General features: G+C 44.2%; 1 protein-coding gene across 4 annotated transcripts in view; it reads left to right on the top strand.

Moving 5' to 3' along the window:
* Positions 1–1275: 1275 nt before the first annotated feature.
* The window catches only part of Cdk5rap1 (CDK5 regulatory subunit associated protein 1), a 151028-nt gene continuing 133243 nt past the window's right edge, over positions 1276–19060 (top strand). For 3 of the 4 annotated variants that reach the window (XR_003953696.1, XR_001783167.2, XR_001783168.2), the window contains exons 1-6: positions 1276–1633; positions 3359–3678; positions 5399–5502; positions 6066–6100; positions 8252–8352; positions 13547–13757. Coding sequence is in view for 1 of the 4 variants with exons in the window: in NM_025876.2 (NP_080152.1) it covers positions 3378–3678; positions 5399–5502; positions 6066–6100; positions 8252–8352; positions 13547–13757 (752 nt within the window). In the remaining 3 variants the exon portion in view is untranslated. The remainder of the gene's footprint in view (positions 1634–3358; positions 3679–5398; positions 5503–6065; positions 6101–8251; positions 8353–13546; positions 13758–19060) is intronic. The other variant, NM_025876.2, reaches the window with a different exon arrangement.

The raw sequence follows: 19060 nt of genomic DNA, 5'->3' as shown, positions 1-19060 counted from the left end.
CACATAAATGAAAACAAAACAAAACAAAACAAAACAAAACAAAACAAACAAAACAAAACGACAAAAGCCCATTGGCAAAGAGGAAGGCTGGGAATGCCCCCCACTCCTTCCCTCCAAACCCAGTCTCTTGATGAGAGTCATGACAGGAAGAGGCCAGGAGGGGGCGCCTCTTTGCTACTCATTCTATGCTTGTAGATTTTTGAACTGTCCACCTGCAGTTTGTGCTTCAACCAAATGTTTTACACTTAAATGTCTCACACTTTAAAACTAATATTTATGGTGAAGCTTGGAAAAAACACTTATGCTACATAGGGTGGTTCTGACCCCAGGGCTCCGATCTGGCTGAATCCTGTTCTCAGCATTTTCTTGAGTGTAGGGACTATGGGTTCGGTCTGGGGGAGAAGAGGTATTTTGGCTAGAGTCAACAGGGAAGGGAGAATGGCTGAGAGGGCCAGGGCAGGAATGTGACAGGAGTAGGGTAAGGAGGTAGTGAGGAACAATTAGGCTGTTCAGGGCCATCTGGGAGATCCAGGAAAGACGAGGCCGTTCAGAGCTAGCCACAGAAACCACTGGTTAGCCTCTTTTCTATTTTTTTTTACATTTATTCTATTCCATCTGTCTGTCTGCCTGTCTGTCTGTCTATCCATCATCTACGAAATTTTACTATGTAGCTCTTTCTGGCTTCGAATTAGCCTGCCTTTGCCTCCTGAGAACACCGAAGTGTGCTACAGCGTCCTGAGACGTCTGTGTGTGTGTGTGTGTGTGTGTGTGTGAGAGAGAGAGAGAGAGAGAGAGAGAGAGAGAGAGAGATGTTGCATGTCCCATGGCCTATCTGTGAAGTTCAGAGGGCTTGTGGGAGCCAGTTCTCCCTTCACCTTGTGGGTTCTGGGGATTAGACCCCAGGTCGTCAAACAGCAAGTGTCCTACATGCTGAGCCATCTCACCAGCCCCATGGTGGCCCTTTTCTTAAAGGGTCTGGTGAGGAGAGGGAAGGAAAGTACATATGGCAGGAGGGAGCTAACGGGTGACAGGCTTGAGGAGAAGTCAGAGCTCCTATTTTCCAGGGGGCAGAACACCCCTAAGAATCCCTTACTCTCTTGGGGCAAGGGCAGATACAGACTCTGAGACTGCCCACCTGTTTGTTTGTTTGTTTGTTTTTCTAATTAAAAAAGATTTATTATGCATAATAGTACAGTGTCGCGGTCTTCAGACACACCAGAAGAGGGCATCCATCGGATCCCTTTACAGATGGTTGTGAGCCACCATGTGGTTGCTGGGAATTGAACTCCAGACCTCTGGAAGAGCACTCAGTGCTCTTAACCGCTGAACCATCTCTCCAGCCCGCCTACCTGGTTTTAAGCTTTACTTAACTTTTTTTTTTGGGGTGGGGTGGGGTGGGGGTGGGGGGCGGTATTAGCATTTAAAGAAGTAGTAGGTCTCACGGCTTTATTTTTCAAAGCCAGGGTCCTGGGACTCGAAGCCGGCAGGAAACACTACCATTAGAACACCGCGGGCGAAAGTCACGGCGGAACAGAAGTTGCACGCCTAGGCGCGCAGCGGAGGACTCCTGAGAAGGGAACCCACGCAGATCGACAGTTTCCGGTTTCGGACGCGGACCTTGCAGTTGTGGGAGGTGAGAGGCTTGAGATTGAGTTTAGTGTCCTGCGGGTGACCCGCGGTGGCGCAGGGCGGGCTCGCACCGTCCAGGAAAAGCCAGAAGCGCTAGGAGAAGGTATCACTGGGCAGTGTTAGGCCTTGAGTAGGACCGCTGCGAGTGTAGCTCAGCCCCGCTGCCGGCTCTTGGCCAAGTCACAGCGTCCTTCTAAGCCCTAGTATTTGCCCTGTGAAGCAGAGATGGGGTCTGATAGACCTCGGAGAGGGGCTACGGGGCTCACGCAGTTGCCGCCGCCACGCCTAGCACTCACACGCTTGGATGTGGTAGGTGGTTCCGCGCTGTGCTGTGCAAAAACTTGAAGCTTTTGATCCTTCCACCAGGTTCGTCAGAAAGGACCGTTCCCCACCCCAACACTCATACATGAAGACGCGCCCAGAACCCGGCCAAGGTCCATGCTTTGAAATGAAGTGTGGGCTGCTAGTGAATGATTGTGAGCCACCACTTGGTTGCTGGGAATTGAACTCAGGCTCTGGAAAAGCAGTCAGTGCTCTTAACCACTGAGCCACTGCTCTAAGTCCCCCCCTCCCCCAATCTAAGTTTTTAATGTGTAATTCTTATAACATCTGGCAAGGGGTAAGGTCCTATTGTACTTTTTTTTTTTTTTTTTCCAAAATGGATATGACATTTGTAGTCCAGAGGTGGAAATTTGACTTGTAAAAACGTGGTCACACAACAATTAAAGGGCAGAAGTAGATGATTTGAAAGCTCACACCTGGGCTGTTAAGATGGTTCACATACCATAATATGCATAAAAATAAAAATGTGAAAAAAATTAAAACTCAAACCAAAAGTCTCCTCTCCGACAAGAGAGTAGGTTGGTGTTTTTTTTTTTAATTACATTTTATTTATTTGGTTTTTGTTCCTGTGCTCATGCACATGAATGTGCCATACATAGTGTATGTGTAGAGATAGAAGAATCTATGGAAAAGAATTCTTTCTACTGTGTGGCTTTCAGGGAGTCAGGCTTGGTGGCAGGTGCCTTCATCCACTAAGCCATGTCACTGAGCCGCCTTTATTTATTTTCACCTGTAAATTAGAGATATAATATATTTTAAGAGCCCTCACTGTTGTCCAGGCAGTCCTGGGCTCAAATGATCTTCCTGCCTTAGCCTCCCAGGTTACTGGGAATATAGGTTTACCATGTTTAGATTAAGGTAAACTATCATAAAACGTACCTTAAGGGAGGTGGTGGTGCACACCTTAAATCTCAGCACTCAGGAGGCAGAGACAGGCTGATCTCTGAGTTTCAGGCCAGCCTGGTCTACAGTGCAAGTTCTAGGACAGTCAGAGCTATACAGAGAAACCCTGTCAAAACAAAACAAAACAAAACAAAACAAAACAAAACAGTACCTTGGAACTGGGTTGTGATTCTGGCATTTGGAAGACTGAGGTGAGAGGAATGAGAAAAGTTGGAGGTCAGTATGGACTTCATAGGAAGATCTCAAAAAACAAACAAACAAACAAACAAACCTAACCTCACATAACCTCACAATCTGCCCAGCCTGGACTACGTAGGAAGTTGAGTTCCAGGCCAGCCCAGAATAATCCTGAGATTAAGTCTCAACATCTCTTATGAGCCCTGCTCCCCCCAAAAAGCATTTTTCTGTTTTAGCGAGGAGGAGTGTCCAGAGCAGTCCTGTATGGAGTGTGCCGTAAATACTGGTGTGTTTCATTCCTTTGCAGATTTGGGGCTGCAGGTGCCATGCATCCTTTACGGTGTGTCCTCCAAGTACAGAGGTTGTCAGCACCATTCACCTCCATGTGCTGGGTGTTGCTTAGGACCTGCAGAGCACAAAGCAGTGTGTCCAGCACTCCTTGTCCCAGTCCAGAGGCGAAGAGCTCAGAAGCTCAGAAGGACTTCAGCTCCAGGCTAGCCACTGGACCGACTTTTCAGCATTTTTTAAGAAGTGCTTCAGTTCCTCAAGAGAAACCATCTTCTCCAGAGGTGGAGGACCCACCTCCCTATCTCTCGGGGGATGAACTTCTAGGAAGGCAGAGAAAAGGTTGGCTTTATTTTTTCCCTTTGGCTTCCTTGCTCCACTGCAGCCTCTGTGGCCTGATTGCTTCTGCTGTTCTCTTACTACATTCTTGGCTTTAGGAAGTTGATAGTGTGGGCAGGTTGATTAATATAAAACCATCAGAGCCCACGAAGTAGCATTACTCTAAAGAAACTGAAGGGCTGGGCTGGGGGAGAGTTGTGTGGTGGAGTGGTTGCCTAGCATCTGTGATGCTCTGAGCTCCATCCACAGCATCCTCATCTCCTCAAGAAAACACTCAAAGCTGTGCACACGTGAATTGTAGTCCACTCCCTGGTTATGTATGGAGATACTGCAATCCCCGTTTTAATTAAAATTTTTAGGATTGCATTTAAATTACATCATTTATTGTCAGTGTGCGGCAGCTGTGGAGGTCAGGGCATAACTTGTGTTGTCTCCTTCCACCATGTGAGTTGAGAGGTTAAAAGTCAGGCTTGGTGGCAGAGGCCTTATCCACTGAGTCATCTTGCCCAAGCCTATTCCCTGTTTTTTGAAGCTGGGTCTTGTTGTGTAGCCTAGGTTAGTCTGGAACTCAACCCTCTTGCCTCAGCCTCCTAGCTGATGGAATCACTGATGTCTGCCACCTCTTCTGATTTAGAATTTTTTTTCTTTGGGCCTGGCAAGATGACTCAGAAGGTAAAGTTGCTTGCTATTAAGTGTGATGACTTGAGTTTGATCCCTGGAACCCACATGGTAGGAGAGAGCTGACTGCCACAGTTGTCCTTTGACCTCCGAACTGGTGCCATGGCATGTGTGCCTACTATCTTCCACCAAAATATATATGAAAAAAATTGGCTAGGCATGTTGCACACACCTTTGATCTCAGCACTTGGCAGGCAGAGCAGTGGGGTCTCTGTGAGTTCAAGGCGAGCCTGGTCTACATAATGAGTTCCAGGTTAGCTAGAGCTATATAGTTGAGACCCCACCAGAACAAAACAAAAACCCTGATGTTTCCTGTTTCATTTTTTGTTTTGCTTTTTGAGAAATAATCTGTCTCTTTAGCCCAGGTTGTCCTGGAGCTTACTGTGTAGCTCAGGCTGGCTTCATATCCATGGTTCTCCTGCCTTGGCCTCCCATGTGTTGGCTTTATGGGTATGACCCACTATGCCTGGCTTCCACTTGGAATTATAGTCTGCTGGTGGTAATGGGGTTGTAACTAGAAATATGATTTGAAAGAGCCTACTGAAGTGTGAAATTCTTGTTTTGGAACTTTGTGTAAATTTGTGTTTTTACTTCATAATGTGACCATGTCATTTTCATTTTTATTCTGTGGTGTGTACCCTCTGGCCAGTGCTGCTGCTTCCAGAGGCTAGAGAACCCTTTGTTTAGAGGGAAGACTGTATGTAATACAGGGACTTGAATTTAGGTTTTCCTTAGATGAATGAAAAGGGTCATTAGCCCTTACTGTTTTAGTTGCTTCTATAGGCCTATTTCCTTGATTCTAAAGGGGCACACTTCCCTTATATTTCCGATACTATGCACATAATAGGCGTGTGTATGTGATATTGTACTTCCTTGTTCTGAAAGGCTGTTACTAATTTCTGGCAGTTGATGGTGTTTTAGGGTTGAGGCAACATTGGACTTTGTGGATAATCAGTTGCTTTGGGTGTTTCTGAGGGCTTTGGTTGGGAGGCCCAAGACATGTGGCCCTCTGCCTACCTTGGAATCAGCCTGCCTTTCGTTGCAGTCTACCTCGAGACCTATGGCTGTCAGATGAACGTGAACGACACAGAGATAGCCTGGTCCATCTTACAGAAGAGTGGCTACCTTCGGACCAGCAACCTCCAAGAGGTACTTGAATTCCTTGCTTCCCTGTTTCCTGGGCTTGGGCTCCTCTGCTTTGGTGCAGGTTCTTAGATGCAGTGAATCTCAGGAAGAGGTTGCTGCATGCTGAGTTAGTTCCTTTGAGTGACGTGTTAATTTTAGTGACATGTACCATAGGACAGGCATATTCTAGTTCAGCTATTTTGAGTTCTCATGATGCTGTTCATCTTCAGGAAAGGAGTTATCAAACTTGTTGTGGTTACATGTGGCTGTAATCCTAGCCTTGGGAAGTGGAGGCAGGAGGATGTAGAATTTGAGAAAGATTGCTTGTGGAGAATGGAGGTAAGGCTTAAGAAGTTAATACATAATGGATAAAGAACTTTCATTGGGAAGTTCTCAAAGGAGACAGTGGGAGTGGTTACAATATAGCATTCAAGTGTTCTTGTTATAGCCCTATAGCCTTAAAAATGGTCAAAATGATAGGATTTATTTTATCATAATAATAGAAAAAAAGCAGGTGGACTGCATGGTAGTGATTCTGCAAGGCTTTTCGCAAAGTTTCTAAGTTTCTTTTTCTTGCTCTCTACTAGGCTGATGTGATCCTTCTTGTCACGTGTTCTATCAGGTACAAATTTGTTCTTAAAAGTTTTATTTATTTATTTATTTATTTATTTATTTATTATTTATATAAGTACACTGTAGCTGTCCTCAGACACACCAGAAGAGGTCATCAGATCTCATTACAGATGGTTGTGAGCCACCGTGTGGTTGCTGGGAATTGAACTCAGGACCTCTGGAAGAGCAGCCAGTGCTCTTAACCACTGAGCCATCTCTCCAGCCCCTACACATTTGTTCTTTCCATAAGAAGTGAGTATATTGTGTATAATCATGCCAAGGAGGGTTGCTTATGGCGATGTGCCAATGGCTGCAGGTCACTGAGAGTTAAGAGTTTTCCTATGCTAGAGATAGTCCTGATACAACTGGATGACATTTGCTGAGCGTGACCTGTGTGTTGGGTTCCATGTGAACAGTATACATGGATGTATTAATTTAATTCTCACAGTAGCAATGTGTGAGGTTGTTTCTCTTACAAAACCCATGCTATCTAGGCATAGTAGTACACACTACAATCCCAGCACTGCAGAAGTTGAGGAGGAGGAGTGTGAATTCTGGACTACACAGTGAGATCTGCCTAAAAAGTGAAGAATAGCTACAAAAGTGCCCAAACCAAGATCTATACATTATGGAGTTTTTAAACCAAAAGTGCTGAGCTCCTACATTTCCTGATATTTTCTGACTCCTAATGGCATAGTCTTGTAATGTATGTACCTGATTTGATGTGTAGCCAAATGGTTGGGAAATTCTGAAAAGAGATGAGTGGCATCTTCATAGGTGGCTAGGAAGTGCTTGGTCATAAGTTCATCAAAAGTGATAGACTGTAGAGGTGGCTCAGCAGTTAAGTGCACTGACTGCTCTTCAGTTTCTAGCACCCACATGGCAGCTCACAGTTGTCTTCAGTTCCAGTTCCAGGGCATCTGTGTAGCATGTAGTTTTTGCCACCCTGCTTTAAGCTCCTGGCAGAGTGTGCTACCAGCCCTGCTCATGTTCCCTCAGATCCATGGATGAAACACACACACACACACACACACACACACACACACACACACGCACACGCACACGCACACACACAAACTTATTTTGAACCTGCCTTATTGTCTCAGTTGCTGTGCACTTCTAATCTCCCTCCTGGGGAAGCGGCCTATGGTCACTCAGCCTGAGATCTCACATGACTGGTCACCTTTTCTCCCTCCAAAGCATGGTGACATCTCCCTTTTCTTCCTGCATCTCTTAGCTTCCTGGGAGGACCTGGAATCCTATCTCTTTCCTTCTGCCCAGCACTTGGTCCCTGACATCTTATTGATCAAGAGCCAGTTGGGGAATAGGACCTCAGCACCCCCTACAGATCTGATCTCTCTACAGGCACTAGGCACACAGCTGTTGGGTACACAAACATACATGTAGGCAAAACACCCATATGCTTACCAAATTAAAGAAATGAGTTTAAAAACAAGCAAACACACCCTCTTCTGTTTGTTGTTGTTCAGGCATGTTACTATTAGTATTTCCACAGCTGCCTTTAACATTGACTCATTGATCTGACGTGTTTCTTATGGGGCCTCTGCTGATTGATGCTGAGCTGGTTGTTAGGAGAGATTCAGAAATGAACCTTCCATAAAGCCAGGCTTTAAGAGCTAGGTCTGATATTGGGACTAAGGCAAATCTATAAGTAGCCCACTAACATCTGACAGAAAATACGAAGTAAACATCAAACAAGCCAGGGTGGTAGCTGATTCTAGTAGCTGGGAGATTAAGGAAGATGGTTTGAGGACAGTTTAGGCTACATAATGAGTTTTAGGTTAGCTTGAGCTACAGAATGTTTGAAACAACAAAAACAGATTTTCAAGTTCAGGAGAAGCCGAGTTAAGATGGAGTGTGCCTAAAGGGAGGAGACTCACAGAAGAGTTGGGGAAGGGTTTGTGAAGAACGTGGTTTTGAGTTTTGTTTAAGGCTGGTCTGGATTTCTACAAGTCTTGGGAGGATATCATCAGGTAAGAGAATGATAGCAAGTGGTGCTTTTCCAGCTTGTTTCCCTGAGTTAAAGGGAGATACCTGTGAAAGGGTTCACGTGGCTTTCATTTTCTTTCCGTTGTCCTGCTCTCCTATCTTGCTCTGCAGTTTATTTTTGGCTCATTTTCACCACTTTGGATCTTTGCAGGGAGAAGGCCGAGCAGACCATCTGGAACCGCTTACATCAGCTCAAAGTCCTGAAGACAAAGCGGCCACGCTCTCGAGTACCTCTGAGGATTGGGATTCTAGGTATTCAGTTATTTTCAGATTATTCCATTTTGAGACTTCTGTTACTTGAGTGACAGAAGCCATCTAGGAGGGGCCAAGACTAGCAAGTGACTTTTCTGGAGATGGCCCACCATTTTGGATGGCCTGTGACAGGTGAGCTCTAAAAATGTAGGGTCCGTAGAGACTTCGTCCCAGGATTCCTTCTTGCTGCTGATGTGCCTTTCCTGTCACTGTTACAGAGCCTAGTGATTCCTGGGCACCGGCTTACCCTATTGATCAACATGAGTTTATATTCTCATGTAGTAATGCTGTGCAGACAAATTGATGATTTTATAATTCTTAAATTTATATAAGTAATTTTGAGCCCTTTAAAAGCTGCAAATAGCGCTCTGTAAACCTTCATATGTCATAGGCTAATTGTTCTAGGATAAGAAAATAGGCTTGGTACAGATTTGTGATCAAGGAAATCATTCTTGGTCAGGTCCAAGGATGAAGCCACAAGCCATGTGATAAAGCAAGGCCACATGAAATTGTTGCTTTGAACTTATACTGAGCTTTTAGAATGAAACACTGCTTTGAACTTACTATTGACATCCTTCTGTAACTCCCCTTTTGTGTAACATTTTATATGAGGTAATTTTATAAAGAACTTTTGTCTAAGAAGGTATACAAAGGCCAGAGAGAAGAAATAAAATGTGGCATCTGGGCTTCTGACTATATATATGTACATACATACACCTGTAGGTATATGTGTATTATGTAAGTATGCATGAACACTTGTGGAATTGTTGAGGCAGGTGGTTGGGCCTGGTCAAAGTGTGTGTGTCTGTGTGTGTCTACATGTGTGTTTGAATCCTTCCTTTCTTTCTCCTCTTTTCTCTCTGGTTCATAAAGTGTTGACAAACACCAAGCCTCTCATCTGATCAGTGAGGAGCCCATGAGTTGAAGAACAAAGAACCCAAATAGTTAGATTTTTCTTTCTTAATCTCTTGCTGCTACTAGCAGGAGATACTTGCCAGAAGCCAGAGGCTTTTGGCCTTAGAATAGCAAAGAGTTAAAAAAGAGAATTGCCAAAGATAAAGCAGATTTGGCCTTGATGGTCACTTACTCCATACTCCTTCCATGTCTTCCTCAGGAAACTGGGTGCTAGGACAGGCCAGTGGCAGTAGAGTTTTTCCTTTGGAGCAGTAGTTCTCAACCTTCCTAATGCTTGACCTTTTAATACAATTCTTCATGTTGTGGTGACCCCCAACCATAAAATTATTTTCATTGCTACTTCATAAGTATAAATTTGCTACTGTTATGAATCACAATATAAGTATCTAATATGCAGGATAGCTGATATGTGACCTTGACTCACAGGTTGAGAACCACGGCTTTAGGCTTTAGAGGCCTGGATCTCAGCGTGTAAATTAACCTTATCTACCCTGTGCATCTCTCTTACTTGATGTTAGGGTTGCAAGGTTAAATGAGATGAAGCTCCTAAAAGAGCTTTTGTGGCATTTGGAAGTGATAGATGCTCAGATGGCGATGAGCTTCCTAGACTGAGAGGCTTCCTGGAGCCTGATGTGGTATGTATACGCAAGATACAGACATATAGGAGGAGGAAGACACAGGAGTCTGGAGGACAACATGAGTTTCCAGTGTCATTATCTCTGATGTGAAATACTGAACATGCCCAAGTGAAAATCCAGGTCTGTCCTGACCAATATAGTAGCTGGTAGTCACATTTAAAATAGAAGTTGGAAAATCACTTCTTCCTTCAGCTTCTCAGTAGCCACACCTGACTAGGGCCAGCAGCGTGTACAGCGCCCGCAGTCAATTCCATTTAGCATATTCCTTCTCCATGTTAGAAAGCTCTGTTGGACAGTTCTGGTCTGGGTGGCCAAGAAACAGTTCAGAAATAAATGCTTGGGTCGGCAAGGCAGCTCAGGGGGGGAAGCACTGCCATCAAGCCTGATGACACGAGTTTGATTCTGGAAACTCATATGGTAGAGGGAGAGAACCAACTTTGTCTTCTGTGTACTGGAATACACACACACACACACACACACACACACACACACACAACACACATACACCACATACATACACACACACACACCACATTCACACCACATTCACACACACACACATATACACACACATTTACACACACACACCACACACATACACACACACACACATACACACACATACACCACATACACACACACACATATACACACACATACACACACCACATACACACACACACACCACATACATACACACACACACATACACACACACATACACACACACCACACACATACACACACCACATTCACACACACACACATACACATACCACACACATACACCACATACACACACACACATATACACACACACACCACACACATACACACACACATACACACATACACACACACACACACACACCACATACACACACACATACACACACACACACACACCACATACATACATACACACACACACACACACACACACACCACACACAAATAAACATAAAAAATACTTTAATCAAAAGAAAACTGCATTTTTTCCATCCCAGAATTTGGTTAATATATTTAACTTTATGCATAGCAGACTGTCTATTGTAGTATGGTTAACTTAATCACTCTTTTTTTTTTTTTTTTCTTTTGAGACAGGGTTTTTCTGTGTAGCCCTGGCTGTCCTGGAACTCACTTTGTAGACCATGCTGGCCTCGAACTCAGAGATCCGCCTGCCTCTGCCTCCCGAGTGCTGGGATTAAAGGTGTGCGCCACCACGCCCGGCAACTTAATCAGTCTTAATATGTCAAAAACAGATTAAAATCATTACACAAAAGGGAATTGCTCATTCCTAACTAAACATTTCCTGTCTATCTTTCTTTCTACAAGTTCATTGTAATCTGAAAGCAATAATTTTTATGTCATTGATTAACAAAGTTTAAGCAAGCCAGTCTTTAGTAGCAAGTTTCCTATGCTTAGCTGATGGCAATTTGTATTTACCAAGAAATAGATTATCATACATCTTTTTTTTTTTGGATTATCATATATCTTATGTCTTACTTTTGAAGTCTTGTTCTCCTGAACTATTCTCTACCTTTTTTTAAAAGATTTATTTATTTATTATATGTAAGTACACTATAGCTGTCTTCAGACACACCAGAGGAGTGCATCAAATCCCATTACAGATGGTTTGTGAGCCACCTTGTGGTTGCTGGGATTTGAACTCAGGACCTTCGGAAGAGCAGTCAGTGCTCGTAACCTCTGAGCTATTATTCAGCCCCTATTCTCTACTCTTATAATAGATTATTCATCTTTATTTATAACCCTCTCTTTTCATGGTACGCACCAAAACCTGTGGCCACATCTCTAGATCACAAGGTCCAGGAGCTCAGAGCCTACCTAGAAAGAATGTTCTCTGGTCATTTTTTGTCCCAAGCCTATTTTCCTCTTCTGTGTACAGTTCCGTGCTTGTAACCCAGGAAAGCTCACTTGGCTCCTTTTCTACCCTGCGCAGCCCTCTCTATTCTACAGTGACGGGCGGGCACGTTCTGTTCGTGACTCTAACTTGGTTGTATCTTTCTGGCAAAACAACTTAAACCATCTCTTTAAACCTTCTATCAACTACCCAAACTTTCTAAAACTATTTAAGTCAAATCAGGAATTCCATAAAATCATTAATTCATCTAAACAGCATTATCTCATGAAAGTTCGTCTTCATGTTGATCTGCAGGAAAATTGCCCAACAGAGTGGGCTGTCATCCAGGAAGTAATCACATCAGGCTATAGTGAGGGTCACCCCATGCCCAGTCACACCATGCCAGATATCTGAGGAATATAGCAATGATAGACAGGAGAAGGCACAGCAGTAGCAGGAAGCAGTCCTGGGACAAAGCCTCTAGGGCTGTGCCTCTTCAAGGTACAGCCATCACAGCTGTGCAAAACAGTGGCCTGTCTCCAGGAAGCTCACCTGCCCACTACTCTTTTTCCTGTGTGGTGTCCGCCAGCAACTCTAGGTTGGGTCAATTTAACAGCTTCAACAATGGGGCTAGAGTGGGGAGATGGCTCAGTGGCTAAGTACATATATTGCTCTTCCACAGGACCTGAGTTGGTTTCAACTCCAGCCTCCTGAGATATCCAACACCCTTCTGGACTACACCTGTACTCGTGTGTGTCCCTGCCCCAATAATTAGAAATAAAAACGAAAAAAAAAAACCCAAACAAACAAACAAAAACAACCCTCTAAAAAGCAAACTATGGAGCTGGAGAGATGTATCAGCAGTAAGCAGCATATACTGTTCTTACAGGGGACCCAGATTTGGTTCCCAGCATCTATCTGTGTGGGGCAGCTTACAAATGCCTGTCATTGCAGGTCCAGGAGATTCAACTCTGTGTTCTGAATTTCACAGGCAACTACACTCATGTGCACACTCTTGCACAGGTGCCCATTCACATAAACAAAAATAATAAAAATAAGATCCTTAAAGAAACTCCAAATAACTAACCAGTACAAGGAGTTGGTAAAAGGTTTACTTTAAAGTTTGTTGTTGTTGTTTTGTTTTTTCAAGATGGGGTTTCCCTGGAGCTCACTCCCTAGACCAGGCTGGCATTGATCCATCTGCCTCTTCTGCCTGAGTTCAGGGGTTAAAGATGTGTGCTACCACCACCAGTTCACTTTAAAGTTTTATGGACTTAATAAAATAATGTTTTTTGGGAGGTTATGAATTATATCAGCATAATTATTTATATTATTTCTCATAGGTTTAGCAAATATTAGGGGCTGAAAGAGAAAAAAAGTGTTAGTGTAGTTGTAAACTTAGACATAGGCTTCTGATGTAAAGTATTTTTTATTTTATTGGTAATTCATTTTTACCTTTGGGAAGAAGCAGTTCCTGTCTGAGAGGCTTTTGGAGGCAGAGACTGCTGTTCAGTCGTTCACGGTGAGCTTGGTTGGTATCAGGCACTGAGTTCCATCTCCAGCAAGGATGGAAAGATTGAATTGCTCTGAATATTTCTATCATGTTCTTGTATTTGAAAATAGGGGTTCAGTGCAATGGGTTTGGTTTGAAGGATAATAGTAAACTCTCAGAGACGATTTCTATGTTTTGGTCTTCAATGCAGTTATAAATCATGTGCACTGAGCAAAAGCCAGGAACCAGATGAGCCAGGGAAAAGGTGATAGTTTCTTTTACTCCTAGGCTGCATGGCTGAGAGGCTGAAGGGAGAGATCCTCAACAGGGAGAAGATGGTAGATCTCTTGGCTGGTCCAGACGCCTACCGAGACCTTCCCCGGCTGCTGGCTGTGGTGGAGTCAGGTCAGCAAGCAGCAAATGTGCTTCTCTCTCTGGATGAGACCTACGCAGATATCATGCCAGTCCAGACGAGCCCCAGTGCCACTTCTGCCTTTGTGTGAGTCACTGTGTGAGCTGGGGGATGAGTGCCTCCCTTCTCTCTTGCTCCCCCCCCCCAGACAGGGTTTCTCTAAGTAGCTCTGGCTGTCCTGGAACTCACTCTATAGACCAGGCTGGCCTCGAACTCAGAAATCCGCCTGCCTCTGCCTCTCGAGTGTTGGGATTAAAGGCGTGCCCTACCACGCCCCGCTTGTTTGTTTTCACTTAAGGAAATATTTTGGGCTTCCTTGATAGAAAAACTTTTTTTTTTTTAAGCTGCGATAGTATATGCTTGCAATCTGAGGCCAAGGCAGGAAGATTGTTGTGAGTTTGTGGCCATTTTGTGTGTTGCAGGCTAGTCTCTGTTATTTGGAAAGCCATTGTCTTAGAATTAGAAAACAGTAGCTGGGAAGAAGCTCCTGACAGTTGGGAGCAGGAGGCAGGAACATTGCTTGCTGTGAGTTCAAGGGCAGTCTGGCAGTTCAGGACTCCATCATCGAGAGACCTTGACTCAGGAAAGCAAAGCTGGAGTCAGATATGGTGATGCATATCTGTAAATGCAATTCTTGGGAGGTGGAGGCAGGAGATCCAGGAGTTATAACATCATCCACCGGTTTTGCCACACAGCAAGTTTAAGTCTAACCTGACTCACATAAGATGCCATCTCAAAGAAAAAGGTTGTGTGAGAAATGCAAACTATATTTTAAATTCAGGGTCTGTTTTATAATGTGTATAAACATAGAGTTTGTTTTCAACCTCTACATAAAAGTTCCAATATTAGTATAGTATAGTATATACTAATATACCTATAAAAAATGGTTAGCAGTGCCACAAGTGCTAAGTCAGGCATATGCCACCAGTTACAGTCTGGTTCCTAGTGATTGTGTACTCCAGATCTCACTCTAGATCAGTGTGACATTAGAGGCACAAAAATCAACTAAGACAACTGTAGAGCTGTGACCTTGGCTTGAGATGTGCTAAGGTGTTATTCGTCGCGTTCTCACGACCGGCCAGGAAGAACACCACAGACCAGAATCTTCTGCGACAAAGCTTTATTCTTACATCTTTATCGGGCCAGAGTGTAAGAAGCAAGAGAGCGCAAGAAGCAAGAGAGAGAAGCAAGAGAGAGAAGCAAGAGAGAGAAGCAAGAGAGAGAGAAAAACGAAACCCCTTCTATTTTAAAGAGAACAACCATTGCCTAGGGCGCATCACTCCCTGATTGGCTGCAGCCCATGGCCGAGCTGACGTTCACGGGAAAAACAGAGTACAAGTAGTCGTAAATACCCTTGGCTCATGCGCAGATTATTTGTTTACCAACTTAGAACACAGGATGTCAGCGCCATCTTGTGACGGCGAATGTGGGGGCGGCTTCCCACAGTTCCCCCTTTTTCTTTTAATAAGAGCAAATAGGCCACCCATATTAATGAGAGTGGAGATAGAGGTCAAATCCCCAGTGTGTAGGTAAAGGAGCCATGTACAGGATTAGCTCTTAGGCTTACAGGCTTTTACCCAGAGCAACCCTGACCTGCTCCCGTGTCGTTTTGCCTGGGGGAAGGGAACTAGGACACTGAACCTTCATGAAAGATGACATGTCTCCCTAGAATAGGCTCATATGTGCCGCAGAGCCTTTCCATTGCAGTGCTTAGCCTTGCAACTCTCTCGGGCTGCTGAAGCACACTCACTCTATCCCGTGCAATGAGACTAGCCTCGTGAGATATAAGAGCTGAGTGGCCAGCGACCTATTGCCTAAGCATAGATATATCAGGGGAAGCTCCATGTTCTAGTCCTGCAAGCGCCTGGGCAATAACCACCTTGTCTCTCTTAGTTTGGGCCTTAAGCTTACAGACCAATCAAAGAAGCAACACTAATCCACAGCAAAGTGTATCTCCAAATAATATTAATCCCACCCAATTTTTTAAAGAAAGAAAATGCTGAGGAGATCCAATTGGGTAATCCTTTGGTCAGCGACAGGTCCAAGCGCGTGGAGTTGACCTGAAGTCTCAATTCTCGAAGGGATCTGTTCAAATTCAGCCGTCCAATTCTGTAACATATACTGAAAAAGACTTTTTGACAAATTAGCTGCCCTAGTAAATTTAACATACTGAATGGAAATAACACACAATCCCGGAAACTTTTGTTCACATCCCAGCTGAGTTATTTGTCATAATACATCTAGTTGTATCTGGACAAGATCTATGAGTTGATTAACCAGCATGAGACCTCTCTGTATCTTGACATTAGCTGAGGCCTGTTTATCTATGACTGTAGTCACTGAGGCTGACAAAGTGTTAATGGTGTCAGTCATCTGGACCTGTCCAGACAGAGCCAAGGCTGTCTGAATCAAGGCCAAACCCAGTTCCCAGTTAGTGGTAAAAAAGCAAGAGAATACTTGAGCATTATACATCACCGTCATTGGGAGTGGAAATGTCGACATTATCCCCCAACGCTGCTCTCTCTTTATTATTGACGCCCTGGACATCACCAAGACGAGGGACATTAGTATTCCCTTGGTCAGTCTGGATTTTTCGGGTGAGTCTTTCTGGTACCCAAAATGGGTTGTCTTCATTCTGTGGGAAAACACAGATAGCTCCCCTGGATCTTATCAAGATAGGATCCGGGCCATACCATTTATTATCAAGGACATTTTTCCATTTAACCATCTCATTGGGCCTATCTGGCTCTGAACAATGACGTTCAGCCGCAGTATGGCCATGAGCATCAATATTTAAAAAATTGAGTGTAAAGAGTGCCAAAGACACCGACACTCTTGGTGCTCGGGGTACAGTCTCCTCAAAAGTTCCCCTCTTCTGTTTTATAAGATAGGCTTTGAGGGTGCGATGCGCACGCTCAACAATACCCTGTCCTTGAGGGTTGTATGGAAGTCCAGTCAGGTGGGTTACGTCCATCTGACGGCAGAACTGCTGAAATTTTTGAGACGTGTAAGCTGGTCCATTATCAGTCTTAAGGAGTCTGGGTTTCCCCCAAGCACTCCATGCCTCAAGACAATGTTGAATCACATGTGAGGCTTTTTCTCCGGTTAACGGAGAAGCAAACATGATGCCAGAACATGTGTCAATAGACACATGGAGATATTGAAGTTTTCCAAAGGAAGAAACATGTGTAACATCCATTTGCCAGACCTGTAGAGGTCGAATACCGCGTGGGTTAATTCCCACATGAGGAACTGGCAAGAACTCACAGCAGCTTTGACATTGAGTAACAATGTCACGGGCTTCTTTTCTTGTCAAGGAGAAACGACTGCGTAATGTTTCAGCCGTCACATGAAAATTATTATGAAAATTTCTTGCAGCCTCTACCGGGGATGATAGGGCAGCAGCCACCACTTTAGTGGCCTTATCTGCCAAATCATTTCCCAGAGCCATGGGGCCAGGTAGGCCTGAATGGGCTCTAACATGAGTAATATAAACAGGAGATCTTCTAGATAACAAAACTAATTGTATCTGCTGAAAAATATTGGCAACTCTACTGGAAGGCTTAATCACTCCAGCCACTTCTAAAAGATTTACTGCATTTACCACATAATAGGAATCTGACACAATATTAAGGGGTTTTAAAAAGGTTTTTAAAACTTCTAAGACCACTAAACATTCTACCACTTGAGGTGAATTTTCATTATACTGTTTGGATACCACTTTACCATTAGCCACATAGGCACCTATGCCAGTTTTTGATCCATCAGTATATACCACAATCCCATTTTTAAGTGGGTTTCTTACTGTTATTTGTGGAAACACAACAGATTGATTTTGGGCAAACTGTAAGATTGGATGTTTTGGATAATGGTTATCTATTTTTCCTGAAAAGGAGGTAACTAAAACTGCCCAATCATTAGATGCGGCTGCCAAGGTTTGAACCTGTGCAGCGGTATAAGGTACAATTAAAAGATATGGACTTTGCCCAAAGTGGGTGATTGCTGCTTTTAGGCCTTTAAGGGCAAGCTGTGCAATTGCATCAGGATACCAATCTATTATTTTAGCTGGGGATACGTTTGGATGGATCCACAACAATGGCCCATTTTGCCACAAAACTGCAGTTGGCAATTGTGCTGTCTTAAAGACACACAAACTGAAAGGCTGCGAATCCTCAATACGTTGTAATTGTGCATTCTGTAAGGCCTTTTCCACTTTTTGTAAGGCCTGGTTAGCAGCTAGAGTAAGAGTCCTAGGGGAGGAGATATGAGGATCTCCTTCTAAAATACTAAACAAAGGCCTTAACTCAGCGGAAGGAATCTTTAAAAAAGGTCTGAGCCAATTAATATCTCCCAACAGCTTTTGAAAATCATTTAAGGTATGGAGGTGATCTCTTCTTATCTCTACCTTTTGGGGCACAATCTTATCTGGGGACACCACAGAGCCCAAGAATTGTCCTGTATCAGAAATTTGGACCTTTTCTGTGGCTATCTGTAGACCCCACTGACTTAAAGTTTTAAGTAGAAAAGGATATGCCTTTTGTAGCATGGTAAGGTCTTTATGGCACAGGAGGATGTCATCCATGTAAAGGAGCAAAATTAAAGAGGGGAATTGTTCCCTCACTGGCAAAAGAGCTTCTTGTATATAAAGCTGGCACATTGTAGGACTATTGGACATTCCCTGTGGTAAGATCTTCCATTGATACCTCTTATCAGGTTCAGCAGAATAAGCTCTCTGACCCGTTAACAAGTCAAAAGTCCAATCTCTCTGCTCTGGAGTTAAAGCAGCAGCGTTTGCTCGGGCCTGCGCCTGTGCCGCCTCCTGCCACAGAGCTCGCCATTCCACATATTTGGCCATACTAGGGAGAGCGACTTTTGCAATCATTTGCCAGTCAGCAGGCGTTAGTGCCATACCAGCGAGCCTGTCTAACTGCACCAAGGTGAAATTAGCATTGGTTCCGTATTTACGAACCGACTCGGCAATTTCCTTAATCTGTACGTATTCTACCGGAGCGTGGACACGCCCACCCTCGGCTCCTTCAAAGACTGGAAATGCCTGTTCTATTTTCCTTTGTTCCTCTCGGGGAATGAATGAGTCTGCGCACTGCCTCTCTGCGCACTGCCTCTCTGCGCATTGCTGACGCACTACGGGCTGACGCACTACGCAGGGCGGGGACTCCGCATAGGGCGGGAGTGCACCTGGTAGCCGATTGCCCTGAGGCCAATTAGCAAACTGGCCTTCGCCAGCCGCTTTTGGCTTTTTCCTTAAATGACTAGTTAGCACTTTACTTGGCGGCTGGTATCCTTTTCTTTCATAATGAGCCGCTTTTTTCTCCCAGTCTGTTTCTTCAGAGCACAGGCTCCTTCTCCTAGAGACCTCCGCTAATTGATCT

This window comes from Mus musculus, chromosome 2 (assembly GCF_000001635.26).
Source record: "Mus musculus strain C57BL/6J chromosome 2, GRCm38.p6 C57BL/6J".
Classification (NCBI taxonomy): Eukaryota; Metazoa; Chordata; class Mammalia; order Rodentia; family Muridae; genus Mus; species Mus musculus.
This window is presented reverse-complemented; position numbering and strand designations above follow the sequence as displayed.